At 32.4% G+C, this 17,153-nt stretch overlaps 1 protein-coding gene across 1 annotated transcript in view; it reads left to right on the forward strand.

The window, feature by feature from the left end:
* LOC129223433 (E3 ubiquitin-protein ligase TRIM9-like) overlaps positions 1-17,153 on the forward strand; it is a 32,081-nt gene that overhangs the window by 9,529 nt on the left and 5,399 nt on the right. The window contains exons 3-7 of the mRNA XM_054858044.1: positions 1,916-2,149; positions 5,898-6,054; positions 6,192-6,331; positions 8,433-8,571; positions 14,142-14,366. Of these exons, the coding sequence (XP_054714019.1) occupies positions 1,916-2,149; positions 5,898-6,054; positions 6,192-6,331; positions 8,433-8,571; positions 14,142-14,366 (895 nt within the window). The remainder of the gene's footprint in view (positions 1-1,915; positions 2,150-5,897; positions 6,055-6,191; positions 6,332-8,432; positions 8,572-14,141; positions 14,367-17,153) is intronic.

Raw genomic sequence — 17,153 nt, forward strand, 5'->3', positions numbered from 1 at the left:
TGAAAAAAATACTTGCCAATTTTTTCTCGCATACTTTATTTTGTCCTTCCAAATACAGAACTTTACATCCATTTTACAAAATTTTCCCTGGGGGAGACCCCTAACCCCCTAAAATTAGACATTCTATATCTCACTTAAAAGGAAGCCCTGTATTACTCTCTTGATACCAGTCCCCCTTTTAAGGTCAATTCAAAACTGACGTTATGCAAGCACATTAATAAAAACAACAAAAAAAGTAAAACATGACCTCATGAATCGCAGGAAAAAGATGAAAACATGGGGGGGGGGATTTAAAAAGGTTGCTCAAACAAAACAAAAAAAAAACGCCCCCCCCCCCCAAGAAATCAGTCCTAAATCCGCCTATGTGTATCATACATTGTTAGCAGTACCATCGACTTGTGTGAATTCTGACAGTATATTTTCAACTGCAAGAAATTTGTGCGTTTCTTTCTATTATCGACTTTGTTCCTTCATTTTAAATTTGTTCATAATACGTTTTCATAAATAATACAATTTTTGCACAAAATTATGAAATATGGCAATGAAATAATGTTTTCAATCACTTCTTGAGAAATTTTAAAAACTGATATTAATACTGGTGTTCTGGTATCGCATTTTTGGTCCAGTTTTGCAATCCTTATCTGCATATGCAAGCCAAGAGCACAGTGAGGGTTTTATTGGTTTAGGGGCCTATCACAAAAAGCCTTTTTTTGGGCCTTTTCGTTTATTACAGGACTATGTCATATTCCATTGCGCTTGCAAAACATGTTTATTTTAATTTTTGTTGAAGATTTATAACAGCTTTGTATTTTAAATTGTAGAAACAACTAATATTGTATCTCATAAAGCTTACCATTTTACTTGTTGTAGCAATAGAATTTGCTTGTCTTAGTTTGTTTCTCTGCCTCTGTAATCCTGTTTTTCTTACAACATATTCATGTAGGAAAATTTTTCACTTTCTCATAAAGGAATAAAAAGAAATACTTGCTATCAAAGAAAGAATAAGCATTTTATATTAACCTAAAAAAAGTAGTTTTATTTTTAATAGCAAATATTCATTTATCAACAGTTTTTACCTATTCATCTATAGTAAGTTTTGTTATGTTTAAAAAAGAAACGGTATATGATTTGCTTTGTATTAAAAGCAGCTCAATTCACTTTTTAAAAATTTACAGGAGACACAAAAAATGTTTCAGATTAGGCTGTTTTTAGATGAAAACCAGTTTTTTTTGGCAGTAGTTTTCGTCTTGGTAGAGCTGGATATGTTCCTAATTGCTTTGTAGTCTTACAGTATAAAACAGGAAATATTAAATTATGAAAAAAAAAGTTTTGAAAATTCATGCATTGAGCTAGTTTTGATAGTAAATCTCTTGATTTGTTAAATTTTACTAAATGTTAAATCTAATAAATACCAGTGTTTTTAATAAACGGATGACTTCCGTATTTTCATTGCTTTTCATTTCCTGTTTAAGAAGTTTTTCTTCTGGCTCACTGGAAACCTTTTCAGCTGGGTTCCTGTGTGTTGATAAATATAACACCAGATCACATTAAGTTGCTGATTAAAAATTCCATGAATTACCCTTGGTGGTGTTTTCCAGATTTCCTGACGGGCTCACAACCATCCCTGACATGGACTAAGTTAAAACTTTTAAATTTTTGACAAAAATATAACATTTTTCAAACAACTCTTCTCATTAATGGGTATCTTGTTTAAGTCGTTAACAATCATTAATTAATCAGTATGTAGTCTAATAATGTTGGTGCAAATTTTTACGACACTGAACTAGTGTTAAAAAGTTGAAGTGCAACAGTTAATGTAAATACTCTGATTATATTTTGAGTTGAAGTTTCTCAAAATTTTCACACATTCAATGAATGTTGTTGCATCAATTTAATTTTTGAATCGTTTTGACAGGACAATTGTGTTCAACTAGAAGGCAATATAGAGAATGAGTGTGAATTGCTAATTGAACTTATAAATGTAAGAAAACAGCAGCTAGTAGACTTTGTTAGAAAAGAAAGAGACTATAAAGTGAAATCCTTAAAAGAACAAGTTACTTTGTGTACAGGAAAACTGCAACAAACTACAGGACTTCTACAGTTTTGTATAGAAGCTCTAAAGGAGACTGATCCATCAACTTTCCTACAGGTAAAATTTTCAAATTGCTTGTTAAAAACTAATTGTGTAAAGACTTAATTTTTTTCATAAAGTATTTTTTACATCCTCTATTATTTTGTTAAAACATTCCTGAGAAATAATGAATGTAATTTTATTCATATCTTTAACAGTAATGCAATGGAAATTAGTTCTGATTTTCTAACTAAGAAATTAAATTATAAATGCTGTCCAGAGTGTAGTCCGGACCTGGTATATTCCCACTCCCTTCCAGGCTCAGAAAGTTTCCTTTTTTTTGACCATAGAAAAGTGCTAAAACTTTACACATCCTCCTTCGACATTTAAGAAAATAAACCTCCAAAAAAGTTTCCTGGCTATTAGGGCTTGACCGATGGCATTTTTTGACTGACGGGCCGATGCTGATTGTTCAAAGATGGCCGATTTTTTTTTTTCTCCAAATGGCAGATTGCCGATGACAAAAAAAAAAATCTAATGGAAATAAATTGATAAGATTGTCAGAGATTTAAACGATCATTTATTCATTTCACTTTACTTCCTTTCTACAAATAAGGAATTATTATCACAAAAAAAAAATCAGATTTCAACCTAAATTTATATTTTACAATATTTTATGTACCTAAGAACATATAGATGACCGCAATATCCATTTTGAGCTCCTCCTCAGTTAATTATCGCAAGTTCTCTTGTGATGTCTTCATGCGCGTGAATTTGCATCACTCAAAAACGTTTTGAAATAGTAAGTTGAAAACTCATACATACGTAGTATGATCTAAAAGTTCGGGGACAAGCTGTATAAAACCTTACTGCCGAAGCAACTCTATCTACAAAACAGTCGCCTTGAACGACTGCACTTTTGCCAACATTCGTATAGCTTTTAGAAGCACTCCTGGTAGCCATTTTCCGCAACCTCCTGTAAGGATTTTTGCGCTGCTGCTTTAACTTCATAGTGGAGAAGAAGGCGACTTTCATGTTGAGGATTCACGGTTCAATTGGTCAATACTCTGATATGACAAACAAATAACATAACGTTTCGTTGGACTTTGCTCCGTGTGACTTTTACCTGTTCCCAGCATAAAAACATTTGCATAGGCACCGCTTTCATCCGTCAGGGAGAAGATAAAACTGCATCATAGTAGGTTACGAAAAATGGCTTTCAGGAGTGTTTCCAAAAGTTATATGATCACTAGCAGAAGTACATAGTCCCTCAAGGTGATCCTTTGAAGGTGGATGTGCTTCGGTAATGTGAACTATTCTGGGTAAGGTTTTATACAGCTAATCCCGGAACTTTTGGATCGTACTACGTACAATCTGTATAGGGTGTAGTTATGCTTCTCCTTTTTTGACTGCTGTATGATTAAAGAGAAAGAATAACAGCCAAAAAAAGAAAGAAAAAAAAGGCGACACTCACACTGTTTAGTAACCAACCATTGACTTTTTTTTAAAAATTGAACATGTAACTAAGACTTCGGCAATGTTGTAATAATGTATAGATTTAGGTACACTATAAATAGTTAAAAAACATTAAATTATGTTCTTTAATCATTAAAAAAATAAGAAAAATAATAAAAATATGAAACCGTCAACAAATTACGCAATTAAAGTGCAAAGATTGCACGTAGACATTTTTTGGTAATCAAATTAAACAAAAAAGGTAACAGATAAATTACAATATTAAATCATAATAGGAATATTTTTATACTTATTTAAAATTTATGAATAGAAAAGTTTGCATTTTTCGTAAAAGCTATAACAGTTACAAAAGTTTTGCTGAAAAAAGAAATAGCCATGAAAAGAGCGAGGTTCTTAAAACACAGATACAATAAACAAAGTCGATATTTATACCAAGTTAATAATATTTGAATACATATGTTACTTGATCTGATGTTTGAACACATAATATTGAACAATTTGATTGTTTAATCTTTTATGAAGCACTGCAAACAAGTTTAAATAAAATCTTTCAATTTAACAATTTTCTGAAATTACAAAAGTTGCATACTAGAAAATCCTGGAAACTTTTCTATAACATATTATTAAAAATATGATGAATACGAAAATAACTTATTCATTGATTTTATAAAAATACATAAAAATAGTTACTTATAAGAGAAAAAAATCGATCGCTATAAATGATGCAAAAAACATGGCGCATTACGAAATATAGGTGAAATAAGTACGAGAAATATGCAAAATGACATTTCTTGAGCAAAATAAATAATCGCTAAATATTTAAGAAGTTCTTGAAACGACGAGGGAGGAGTAGGGGGTCACCCTCTGATTTTGGAGTAACTCACAACATTAAACTTTGGCCCCAATTTCGGCCTCATTTTTTTAGTACAGAACCGCTACCACCAATGCCTCGGAAGAGTTTCTGAATCTACTTCAGCACTTCTGAAGAAAAAATTCAAAAGTCCCTTTAATTTCCGAATTATGTCACCATTCAAAACATATTTAATCAATTTCATAATGCTCTAAATTCTTCCTAAACAATAGATAAAGTTTGAAAAAAAAAAATCTCTAATTTTGTGAATGGTGTTAGTTTTAAACAACTCGAAAGTACAACTAGAATTTTAATTTCAGAAATAGAGGACAGGGGAGGAGGAGCACGGGCAAGTGTTCTCGGAAATACAAAAAATCGTCGTTAAAAATTGAGTTTAAAATAATTATAAAAATTGAACAGAAAAAATCTTTTAAAACTTGCAGCCGAGTTTATTTTGACGTGCAGTAGCAGATTTAAAATATAGCAAATGTTGCAATTGCGCGAGAGGCCCCATAACCATAGGGGCACCGTAGGAGTTACAAAAATGCTTATGAAAAATGTTTTACAACTTCCGTGATAGAGAAATAGGGCCCCAAAATGTATTTGGACGGGCCTCAAACTTGTAACTCCGCCAAAGCGATACAAAAAAGACTGCATTACTGTGATTCATATTACAAATATCGAAAAATTACCGTCGGTTCAACAGGAATCTAACAAAATGACACAAAAACCGGTTTCGCCATCTCATGTTTGTTTCCATGGTCTCCAATTCGGCAATGTATCACCAAATGATCGTCAGTCTGAGACGCTATATTAGTTTTGCATTGAAATGAGTAATTAATAGTCACAAAAAATGAGTAAATTGGCTTTTTAGAACACCCGATCGAAAACAAAAAGGGAAGTGCACAACTGGAAGGTACGCACACCCCGCATGTGAAAATTTAACCTTCTACAGCTTACCATTTTTGAGTTATGACTTACGTGAGATACTTGTACATCCAGCCGCAAGAAACAATGCAATAATTACCTTGTTTGGTATCTGAATGCAGTATTAAACTCTTTCAGGGGTGACTAAAATAGAAATTCATACTGAAATTTAAGTAAACTATTTTATATGAAAACAATAACTTCCTTTACTTTGTATTAAAAAGTAAAACAGCAAAGGTCCTTTTTTTTTTCGAAAACATCTGCCAATTCCATAGACTTTTCGATGTTTTTTAAGGCCGATGCATCGGTCGAGTCCTACTGGCTATACCATTGAATGATTTTGCTTGCATGGCAAATAAAAATATCCTTATCAATTAGAACATTGCCATTAAATAGAAGTAAAATTCATTGCTTTGTTGCAGTGAAATTAAGTAGGAAAAAAAAGACTTTTACTTAGTGCCTCTCTTGAATAAAGATAACTTTCCGAGAAATTTTTCTGTGATTCCACAAAATTTTTACATCTCTATTTGAATAATATTTATTTATTGTAATAATATTATTTTTATATTTTAGGTTGGATCATCTCTAATTCACAGAGTGTCAAATATTGACCTAACATGGAGTCAAGAAATGCCATGTACTCCATGGGTAGCTGATGAATATGATCTCACATTAGACCACCAGCCAGTGATACAAGCCATTGAAAACATGACATTCCAACAAATGAAACGTAATTTTTTCCGTCTATATACTTAGTAAACCTTGCAAATTTTGAAATTGAATTAAAAATAAATGATAAGCTTTATACTTAAATTGTCTACTTTAATTATTATATGATAACTAAAGATTGTAACATATCTATTCTAGCACCCGGTGCACCAATCATAATACCAGAAGAATGCACATCTGAAAATAATAGTATTACTGTGGCTTGGCAACCTCATCCTTCCAGTTTTGTGGAGGGTTATATCTTAGAGTTAGATGATGGCAATAATGGTGCATTTAGGGTAAGATTTGTGTGTGCATATGTTTGCATACTTTTTCTTTGAAATAAAACAATTACGTTGTATGCTCAGGAGCAGAAACGAATATTCTTGATAATATCTGCAGACAACGTCTTCATTGTAGGTGGGGAAGATGCAAAAAAAAAAAAAAATATTTTTGCGTATTATAAATTTGTATCCCACTTTCCAGAATATAATCTGCTGGTAGCATACTGTAAGAAAGGAAACAAAATTTATATTTTTTCTCAGTATGCTTTGTACAGTAGTTGTAATAAAATAATAAGAAATATCATAAACCAAAAGTAGATGTAATAAATTGCTGTATAATATTGCAGCAAAAAGTTAATATACACATGGGCATGACTTTTGAATCAGAGAAAATTTTTAAAAAGTTTAAACACATTTCTCATGTGAGAAAGTCTAGTGTAGAAGATTTTAAACATTATTTTTTTTTAAAGCAACCTTTTATCATTGAAAATGTTGAGTAATATCAAGTTTCTGCAGAGTGAACTTTTTTTTGTTGTTGTTTTCCCCACTCCTCATAGCAGTGGTTTATTCTAAAGTATAACTTATATCCAGAAAAAATATTTAAAAGAGTTCTAAAAGTTTTAAAATAACTTTTGAATTAAATTTAATTGGTTGTTTACTTGGCTGCATTAAAAGTCAACTTGACAATTTTTTGTTTATTTTGAGAAAATGTTATTCATCCATTCATATGCGTGACTTAAAATAAAATTTCTTTTTCATTAAAATATTAGAAACTTCAATTTCAAAAAATGTTCCTTGTGTTATAGGCATCTTGAAAAATTAGAAAATTTTAAATTGTGTTTGAGAATGTAACCTGAAAAATATCATACATAAGTATATCAAATTTAAGTGACAAAAATAAATTCACAAAAAAGAAGAAAGAAAGGTGTTACAGTTAAAGATGATTCCACACACATTCTCAGTTTCTACCATTCTTCAACTAAAGAATTGCTGAAATATCAACAAGTTTTCTCTTTGAAACATGTTATCCTAAATGAAAAATTATCATATAAGCAATGTGCTATAATATGATTAAAGTGAAAAACCAACGTAAATAAAGCAAGAAAATACAGCATTTTTTTTCAAAATTTGTGCTTTATTTATGTTGGATTCTCACTTTAATCGCATGTATCCTAGTTTTTTAGTTTTTATTTTTAAGCATTATTTTTTGCTGATTTATAATAAGTTTTATGACTAATTTAATATTTTGCAAACTATTTTTGTGTTTTTTACTCAGTTGCTCTCTAAAAAAAAAAAAAAAAATCTGCTGCTGGATTTATATGAAATGGCTTATTTTTAGTAATATTTACTTTATTGTATTACCCCGCATTATCCGGCATGCTGGAAAATTCAAGGTTTATTTTGTAACAAAACAAGAGTCAATTTCCCCATTAAGTTCCAATCAGAAAGCAAACCTCTGTGAGGAAAAAAATAAATAAATCCCAAGAGTTCTTTCAAAAAAAAAAAAAAAATGTGTATTGCATATAATATGTTCTTGTTATTTACAGTAGGTCATTATTAATGGATTTAATTATATGCCAATAAAATAATCAATTCAGAAGCAGTCATCCTTACTGCAACTTGTTTCTTTTTTTTATTAATAAATTATTTTAGGTTCCTTTTAGAAAGGCAAGTTTAATTTTTATTTATTGAATAGCTATTTTAAATTCTTTAGTACTGGTTTAGGGGCGGTAACTTACTGCTTAAATGTTTGCTTACTTAACTTTAATTTAGTTTTTATAAGATTAATCGTTATTAAACAATATTTTTCTTGTTAAAATAACAAATGACATTGTTAGTAAATAATTTTACAAAATTAAACTGTTTATTAATACTAATAAGACATGTATAGAACTTATGTTCATTTTTAAGCTGAACATATATTTTTTATAGTATTAATTTTTTTCCCTAACCTTGATTTTTTCCGTCGTGCCAGAAAGGACCAGGCAAGTGTTATTGAAAATCTGGTGACCCCCGAAATTTGCGGCATGCCGGATAATGCAGGGTACTACGGTGTATAGTTATGTGCGTTGTTTTAATGAATACTGATGTAATTATTTTGTGCATAATGTTTTAGGAAGTGTACTGTGGCAAAGAAACAATCTGTACTGTTGATGGTTTGCATTTCAATAGTTTATACAATGCTCGTCTTAAAGCTTATAATAGCACAGGTGAAGGGCCTTATAGTGATCCAATTTCTTTACAAACTGCAGAAGGTAAATTTGTTTTTCATTTTGTAGTATAAAAGTTTCTGTATTTGTAGAATTTAGCAAAAATAAAATTTAAGAAATATTGGAGCCAGTGATTTATTGCCCAGTATTTCAAATATCTATGTTAAAGATAGATATGAAAACTGGTAAAAGAATGACTGGTAAGAAAAGACAAAAAGTAAGAAAATTCCCTGGATTTAAAAAAATGTACAACAAAAACAATATAATTTTGTGTAGACTGTAATCAAGACTTCAATCGAAACATAAGTTTTTTGTTGATATTAATTTAATAAAAACAATTTAAAATAATACTGAAACAAGACTGGAAAAAGGTTGGAAGTAGACAGCATTCAAAACTTGCTTTTTGTAGTACAATGTTTAAAAAGGGGGGGGGGGGGGGGTGATGTGGAGATTTTAGTTAAATTTGAAATATTTTATGTGTAATTTTCACTGAGCCATAGTTTAATATGTTAAAAAATTAATGAACCAAACTGGGTATAATGCAGGATCGACTCTAGTAGTTCTGCTACCCTAGGCGAAGTGCCCCTTTCCCCCAAATTTAATAATAATAATATAAAACTCTTGTATTTATAAAATAAAGATAATAGTGAAGAGCTTAAAATAAAAGTGAGTTTTTTGTTGAATTCCAAACTGTGTTTTGCATTTCCAAGCATTGGTACACACTTAAAATTATCTCTTTTAACATTAAATAAGTGCATCTTATAGCCCAGAAACTCATATTAATATTTTCCAAAGACTTTTAAATAACGCATTTTGCCTCCCATAAGCTAAATCAAATTCCTATTTAAATTCCAAACTATGTTTTGCATCTCCAAGCACTGGTACACTTTTTTTTAACATTAAAGCAGTGAATCTTGTGGCGCTGACAAATACAAATACAAATGTGACGACCAGCAACAGGCTCTGGGCCCAGCTAGGCTGGTCCTAGTCAATTAATTAGACCCCAATGAAGATCAATGGCCCTCTTAAAGCTATCCACCCCCTTGCTCATTACCGTCTCTTCCGGTAAGCTATTCCAAGTGCCCACGACCCTGCTAAAGTAGTAGTTTTTCCTGATTTCCAAGTTAGCCTGAGATTTAAATAGCTTAAAACAATGACCCCTTGTCCTGCTTTCCCCACAAAAATTTAATCCATTTACATCTTTCATTTTGATGAATTTAAATAACTGAATCATGTCCCCTCTGACTCTCCTTTGCTCCAGGCTATACATGTTAAGCCTATTAAGTCTGGTATCATAATCTAAATCTGAGAGTCCCCTTACTAATTTAGTTACCCTTCTTTGAACCCTTTCCAATACAAAAATATCTTTCTTCAGATAAGGCGACCAAAACTGAACAGCGTACTCCAAATGAGGTCTTACTAAACTCCTATATAAAGGCAGAAGAACTTTCTTAGATTTGTTTGAAATAGATCTATTGATAAACCCAAGCATTCTGTTGGCTTTGTTACTAGCAATACTGCACTGTTGACTAAACTTGAAGTCCTGATTTATTAAGATACCCAGATCCATAACATTTTCTGCCTGATTTATGACTGAACCCTGTAAATGATATCTCATACGCTTATTTCCATGACCTAAGTGTAGCACTTGACATTTCCCTACATTAACTGCCATACCCCATTTATCTGCCCACTTCGTAATATGATTTAAATCCTCTTGAAGCTGATTTACTTGTTCTTCATTTTCGACAATCCCCATAACTTTTACATCATCAGCAAAACAATTCATGCTTCCAGAAATATTTTCATTGATGTCATTCATAAATATAATAAACAAAAGAGGCCCTAAAACTGATCCCTGAGGAACCCCACTTAAAACATCACTCCAATTAGAATGATTTCCTCTCACAACTACTCTTTGCTTCCTACCAGTGAGCCAATTTCTAACCCAAAGTAAAGTTTTTCCTCCTATTCCTATGTCAGCTAACTTGCTGAGAAGAGCAACATGCGGTACCTTGTCAAAAGCCTTTTGAAAATCAATATAAACAACATCCACACATTTTTTGTTATCTAAAGCTGAGGTAACCTTGTCGTAGAAATGCAATAAATTAGTAGTACAGGATTTACCTTTCCTGAAACCATACTGCAAACTAGTCAACAGACTATTAGTCTCTAAGAACTTCATGATCTTAATTTTGATCAAAGTTTCGAAAATCTTACAAATCACCGAAGTCAAACTTACAGGTCTATAATTCCCAGCAATACCTTTAGACCCCTTCTTGAAGATTGGCGTTATGTTAGCCAGCTTCCAGTCCTCTGGCACCGTCCCCGAGTTATAAGAAGCATTGAAAATAATCAAAATAACATCCACTAATTCATCTGCACATTCAACTAAAATTTTTGGATAAATATTATCTGGTCCCGGAGCTTTAGTTGCTTTAATTTTTTTCAAATGAAATAAGACCTCCTCCCTGGAAAATACAAAATCCTCAAGCTGTATAATAGCTTGTGTCTTGTTAGTGTCAACTGTTGAGATACAGTTATCGTTAAACACACTGGAAAAAAAGTTATTTAGAACATTTGCAATATCCCTATCGTTTTGGATTAAATTTCCATACTCATCAACCAAAGGCCCAATTTGACTGTTTCGAGCTTTCCCAGAATTAGCGTAAGCAAAAAACCTCTTAGGGTTCCCATCAATGTCATCTGCCAGCCTTTGCTCCAATTCCCTTTTCTGAATCCGTACCAAATACTTAAAATTTCGCCTTGCTTTACCATACTGGAGCCTCTCCGCACTCTGACCAGTTTCTTTAAACTTACGAAAAGTGGCTTGCTTATAATTAAGAGCTTCTTTAGTCTCCCTGGAGAACCACATGGGCCAAATTTTGGTACTAACACCTTTTCTCCTAAATGGAACATAGTCCCCAACGGTTTTAGCAAGTTTATCCTTAAATTCCGTCCACTGCTGATCTACGTCGTTATTTTCCAACCCTGACGAAAAAACCTCTTTCAAGCTCTGCCTAAGTGCAACAAAATCGGTGTTTCTGAAATTGGGCACAAACCTAAAATTATCATCTTTGCACACTTCAAATTTAACCCGGAACCTAATGCTGTTATGATCACTATCTCCAATATGCTCCCCTACACTCAACCCTTGAACAAAACTACCTATGTCACAAAAAACTAGATCCAAAATGGCCTCCTCTCGAGTTCCCTGAGTTACAACTTGATCTAAGAAACAGTCACCAATTACTTTTAAAAATTCCTCTTCTTTGCCATTACCAGGATAAAAATTATTCCAATCAATACCCGGAAAATTGAAATCCCCCATTATGATAACGGATCCTTTACTGGACATGTCACTTATAATATGGTACATCTGTTCATCTTGTCCCTGGTTTGAATTAGGTGGCCTATAAATGTTTCCAAAGCGTAGCTTTTTGCCCTTACTGCTCATCAACTCCAGCCAAACCATATCGATATCAGTAGGCTTATCATTTATGACCAATTCATTGCAGATAAAATTGTCTCTAACATAAAATAAAACCCCACCACCTCTTTTACCTACTCTATCCTGTCTGAACAAATTATACCCAGCAATATGTAATAACTCTGCGTCAGATTCGGTAGCCCATGTCTCTGTTATTCCAATAACATCCAACTTCTCATCCATAACTATGCTTTTCAATTCATCCATCTTGTTCCTAATACTGCGAGCATTGGTATAGAAAACTTTAAGCATGCCTAAGTTGCTTTTATTTAACACCCTGAAATTTCCTAAATTACAATTGTTAACATTACTACTCTTGTTCGTCACTTTATTTCCATTCCTAGCAATACCTAAAAAAATTTCATTCTCTCGATACCTGATGCTTGAACCATGCCCCCCATTCCAACTTAGTTTTTTGACTCCGAAGCCCTTAAAATTAATCCACTAACCATTTTGACCCCTGTAGAGCTCAGATGCAGGCCATCCCTAGCAATCCAATCCCGTTTACAATGACTCCATACATCAATGAACCTGATACTGCGCTTTTCGCAAATTGACTTCAGTAGCAAGTTCATACACCTCGCACGTTGATTTAGCCAGCTCCTATGCACTCCATACCTGGGAAGCAAATCAACCACTTGGACATTCGTCGAAAAGCTGGTTGCTTTATCCAACAGGGATTCCCATTCCCTAGAAAACTCCTCATTTTTACTGTGGCCTACATCATTTGTTCCCACCCACAAAGTAACCATATCCTCCTTATTCAATACTCCCTTCTTTTCAGTAACCATATTAACATCCTTTACCCGAGCCCCTGGTAAACAACACCTAGTCACCTTACGCTTTACTCTCCCAACTGTGTTACCCACCTCCCTTACCATAGAGTCCCCCAAAATTACACCCTTAGTTTCCCAATCTAACTCCTCATTTGAAACTTCCCCCTGAATCTCTGGAACATTTATACCCTCTACAACTGGCTTACACCCTAATGCTAACTGGGCTTCCAAAACTAGCATCTTAAGTCTTAAGTCTGAGAGTTCAGCACATTTAGTGCAAATATAATCCTCCTCAAAAACAGACTCATTTTCCCCCTTATACAGGCAGAACATATGACATAAATCACAAGAGATCCACCTGTCCCCCTTCCCACTCTTTACCTCTTTCATAATGCATATAACACCCATTTCTACTCAGTGAATATGTTCCAAAAGGCAAAACAGAAAGATAAAAATGCAAAAAAACACAGAATAAATACTAAAAACAGCAGTAAATAAAGAGTTGCTACACCCAATAAAGCACACAAGATCAAAAACCAGGAGATCACCACATGTTAGGCTTAGCTCCAAAAAATGCAAAAACACTTCAAGAATACAATAACAGCAAAAATGAGCCCCCAAAACACAATAAAAACTAAATTACATGATAAAGTGAAGTAAAAAAACCTAAAACTAGACAGTAATAATGAAAAATTATAGTAAAAAAACACTTATCAAATTAGTAGCAGTAACACTCCCTGCATCACAGGCGCCCTCTAGTGGCCAAAAAAACCCAAAAACAAGCATTAATACCGTTAAAGAAATGATAACTAAATAACTGATAAATAAATTTCATAATTTCCCACCCCTAAAATCTGCGACCCTAGTTGGTGGCACATGTCGCCTACCCCAGGAAAGGAGGTACTATGTAATACAGGGTATCCGAAAAGTCCTTGACGCATTTAAGAAATTCATAGAAAACCAACAAATTGTCATATGAATTTGCAGTTTGCACTATAATACTTCACAGGTTCAGGAGTTTTTATGACATTGAAAAGAAAAAAAAGAAGAAAAAAGGCATTTCGCAGCCAGGGTGTCAGTATATGCTATGCTTGTAATTCTTCCTTTAGTAATTTTCATTCCTTTTTGCGTTTTCCCATGTCAACATGATTTAAAAGTTCCCTTTTCGTTTTTTTTTTCGATGTCATAAAAACACTTGAACCTGTGAAGCATTATGGTGCAAACCTCAAATTTATACGACAATTTGTTGGTTTTCTATGAATTTTTTTAAATGTGTCAAGGACTTTTCGGACACCCGCTGAAGTACTAATACTATTGTTTGACTGAATTTCATGTGTTTGTTCTTACAGTTGCATGGTTTACATTTGATCCTGTCACAGCTCACCCTGAAATAGTTTTAAGTAATGAAAATCTCACTGTTACATGTGAGAGTTATGAACACAGAGTAGTGCTTGGAAATATTGGCTTTTCAAGAGGAATTCATTATTGGGAAGTCACTATTGTCAAGTATGATAACAGTGCTGATCCAGCTTTTGGTATCGCTCGTTTTGATGTTGTAAAAGATCTTATGCTGGGTAAGTTTCTGCTTGGATCTCATCATTTTATTATTAATCTCATACTAATGTGTCATCTCTTTGTAATAGCTTTTGTTACATAACAGTTTTGATATCCAGTTTACAATACAGTTTATGTGCTGCTATTTACTAAGTATCACTCACACATACCTGAAGCCCCATTAAGTCTGAATCTGGCCTTTAATATTGGCAATATTTAGTGGTACATTTTATCTTATTTTTATTTTTACTAATAATAAAGCTTAAAGTCTCTCTGTCTGGAGGATGTATGGATCTCTGTGACGTGCATTGAGCTTAGACCGTTCGGCGGATTTTCATGAAATTTGGCACAAAATTAGTTCGCAGCATAGGGGTGAGCACCTTGAAGCGATTTTTCAAGAATTAGATTTTGTTCTTTTTTTTATTTCAATTTTAAGAACATTTTCCAGAGCAAAATTATCATAAGATGGACGAGTAAATTACAAAATTATCATGACGTGGAATGGGAGAGCAAATGAACATAGCCAATTGGCAAGAAAGTCGTCGTCCATTATTTGTAAATATACAGGTGAACCGAATGACCTTTTAATTTTCAACTAGGGGCAAAGCCGTTCGTGTACCACTAATACTCTATAAAATCATATCAAATTATAGTCTTTTGCATTATATCAAAAATTAAATTTTTAATTCATTTTAAGTGACAGACCGTAATTACTACTTCAGCAGTTACATCCCTAAAGCAGCTGTGGATCATTCAGAATTGTAGAAGTAGGTTTGCATTTTAGGGGTAAGGAATTAATTGTATACAAAATTATGGTTTTGGTAACTAGACAATAATGTTGGGTACCTCTAAGGACTAATAAATGTCAAAATATTCTTTTTGTAATGAATTTATTTTCTTATTTTAGTTAAATTACTTTATTTATTTTAAACATGTAAATATATCTGTTCCCTTTAAAATTTGTTTTGTAAATTATCCTTAACTAACTTTATCACTTCTTAAAATTTGATGGTAGGAACTTGTTTTTGCAGTAAAAGATTTGACATATGGTTCTCAAAAACATTGAGAGCCCCGAGTTCAATGGTGGGGAGCCTAGTTTTTGCAACTTTCCCGTTTTTGAGATACATGTGATTGGAATATAGCATATGGTGATATATTTTAATGACATATGTCTTGGTGTATGGGACAGGATCCGAAAAATTTTTACACACCTTTTTAAGCATTAGAACTAAATTGAAACTGCTTCATACATGGACACTGAATTTAATATGGAATTGAAAACTAATACTCTATTGGAGAGAATTATGAATGACAACTGTAAAGTCTCATAAGTGTTGTATAGCTAACTACCAAGACCTATGCCGTTGAAATATACCATTATATATGCTGCTATATTTCAACTGTGTATACAGTTAAACCTCTGTAAGTTGACCACTTGCGGTGCAGTACTTTGGTGGTCAACTTATAAAGGGGGTAATGATTTTTTTTTTTTTTTTTTTTGTAATTCTTGCACCAAGTATTCATTTTTTGACTAATTGACACCTACTCTTTCTATTCAACTCACTTTCATTGTTTAGCATTACTTTGAAACAATAATTTAAGTTGTTATTCAAATATTTTTAGAGATGATTTTCCCAGAATAACATATAATGTGTCATGCAAATTAAAAATTTCAGTAAATTGATCAAAAAAAAGTCTTATTGTTTATGAAAAGTTACTCATTTTATATTAATAGTTCCTAAAAATTTATAACTAATCAAAAATTACAAATTTTTCGCTTAACAACAAAAGAAAAAGTTTGGAGAATAAAAGGGTTCTTAGTAGTTTTCCCATGTGGTTAAACTCAAAAGGAGATTTAGTTATGCTGCTGTTTCATTTAGTAAATAAAATGCTGGTCTGGCATCAAAAATATTCTTGAAAAGCTATAAAAAAAAAAAAAAAAAAAAAAAAATTTGCTAAATAAAATTTAAATTGAAAAAAAAAGTGGTCAACTTACAAAGGGTTTTTTACAATACTCCAAACCAAATTTGGTGTTCATTAGTGGTCAAGATAGACAGGTGGTCAAGTTACTGAGGTTTTCCTTCATTATATAAGATACAGACTAATTCCGTTCCGGACAAAGGCGGTCAACATAGACAGTTGGTCAACTTTACAGGTTTTACTGTATCTCAAAAATGAAAATTTGCAAAAAAAAAAAAAAAATAGACCCTCACCATCGGATTCAGCGCTCTCCATACAAGTAAGAACCATGTTTTTCAATGTTTTATGAGAAAATAAATTCATACCTTTTCCTTGTTAATGTAATAGATGTACTTGAAAGATCTTGCTGATAATTGTATTTCATTATTATGTGCATTGTTCTTTGACTTTAATTTTTCAGAAGAGGAATTAAGATTAAACTGAAACTTTTTACCTGGCTTTTTAAGAAATTGAACTTTACACTGTGTTCAAATTTAATTATAGGAGTAATAAGTATTCTCTAAAGTTACAAGTGATATCGAATTTTTGCTTTGCTTTTGCGATAATTCGGAAATTGGTATGGTCGTCCAGTTTTTGCATGTGTAATTTTGTTTTTGTTGGGAATATTGCTTCAAGAAAGGGGAGGGATCAGAATCCATAAGAAAGATATAGAAGAAAGTTTCGTGATGGCCACAACATACTAGTTTCAATATAAATTTTCAAAATTCATTATTAAATTTGCAACATTGCTGAATACCTTTGTTAACTATTTCAAGGAATTAAGGATTGTTTTTTTTCTCATGTCTAAATACATTTCTATTACTAAAAGTTAATCTTATCAATCATCA

Source organism: Uloborus diversus, chromosome 5 (genome assembly GCF_026930045.1).
Source record: "Uloborus diversus isolate 005 chromosome 5, Udiv.v.3.1, whole genome shotgun sequence".
NCBI classification, from domain to species: domain Eukaryota; kingdom Metazoa; phylum Arthropoda; class Arachnida; order Araneae; family Uloboridae; genus Uloborus; species Uloborus diversus.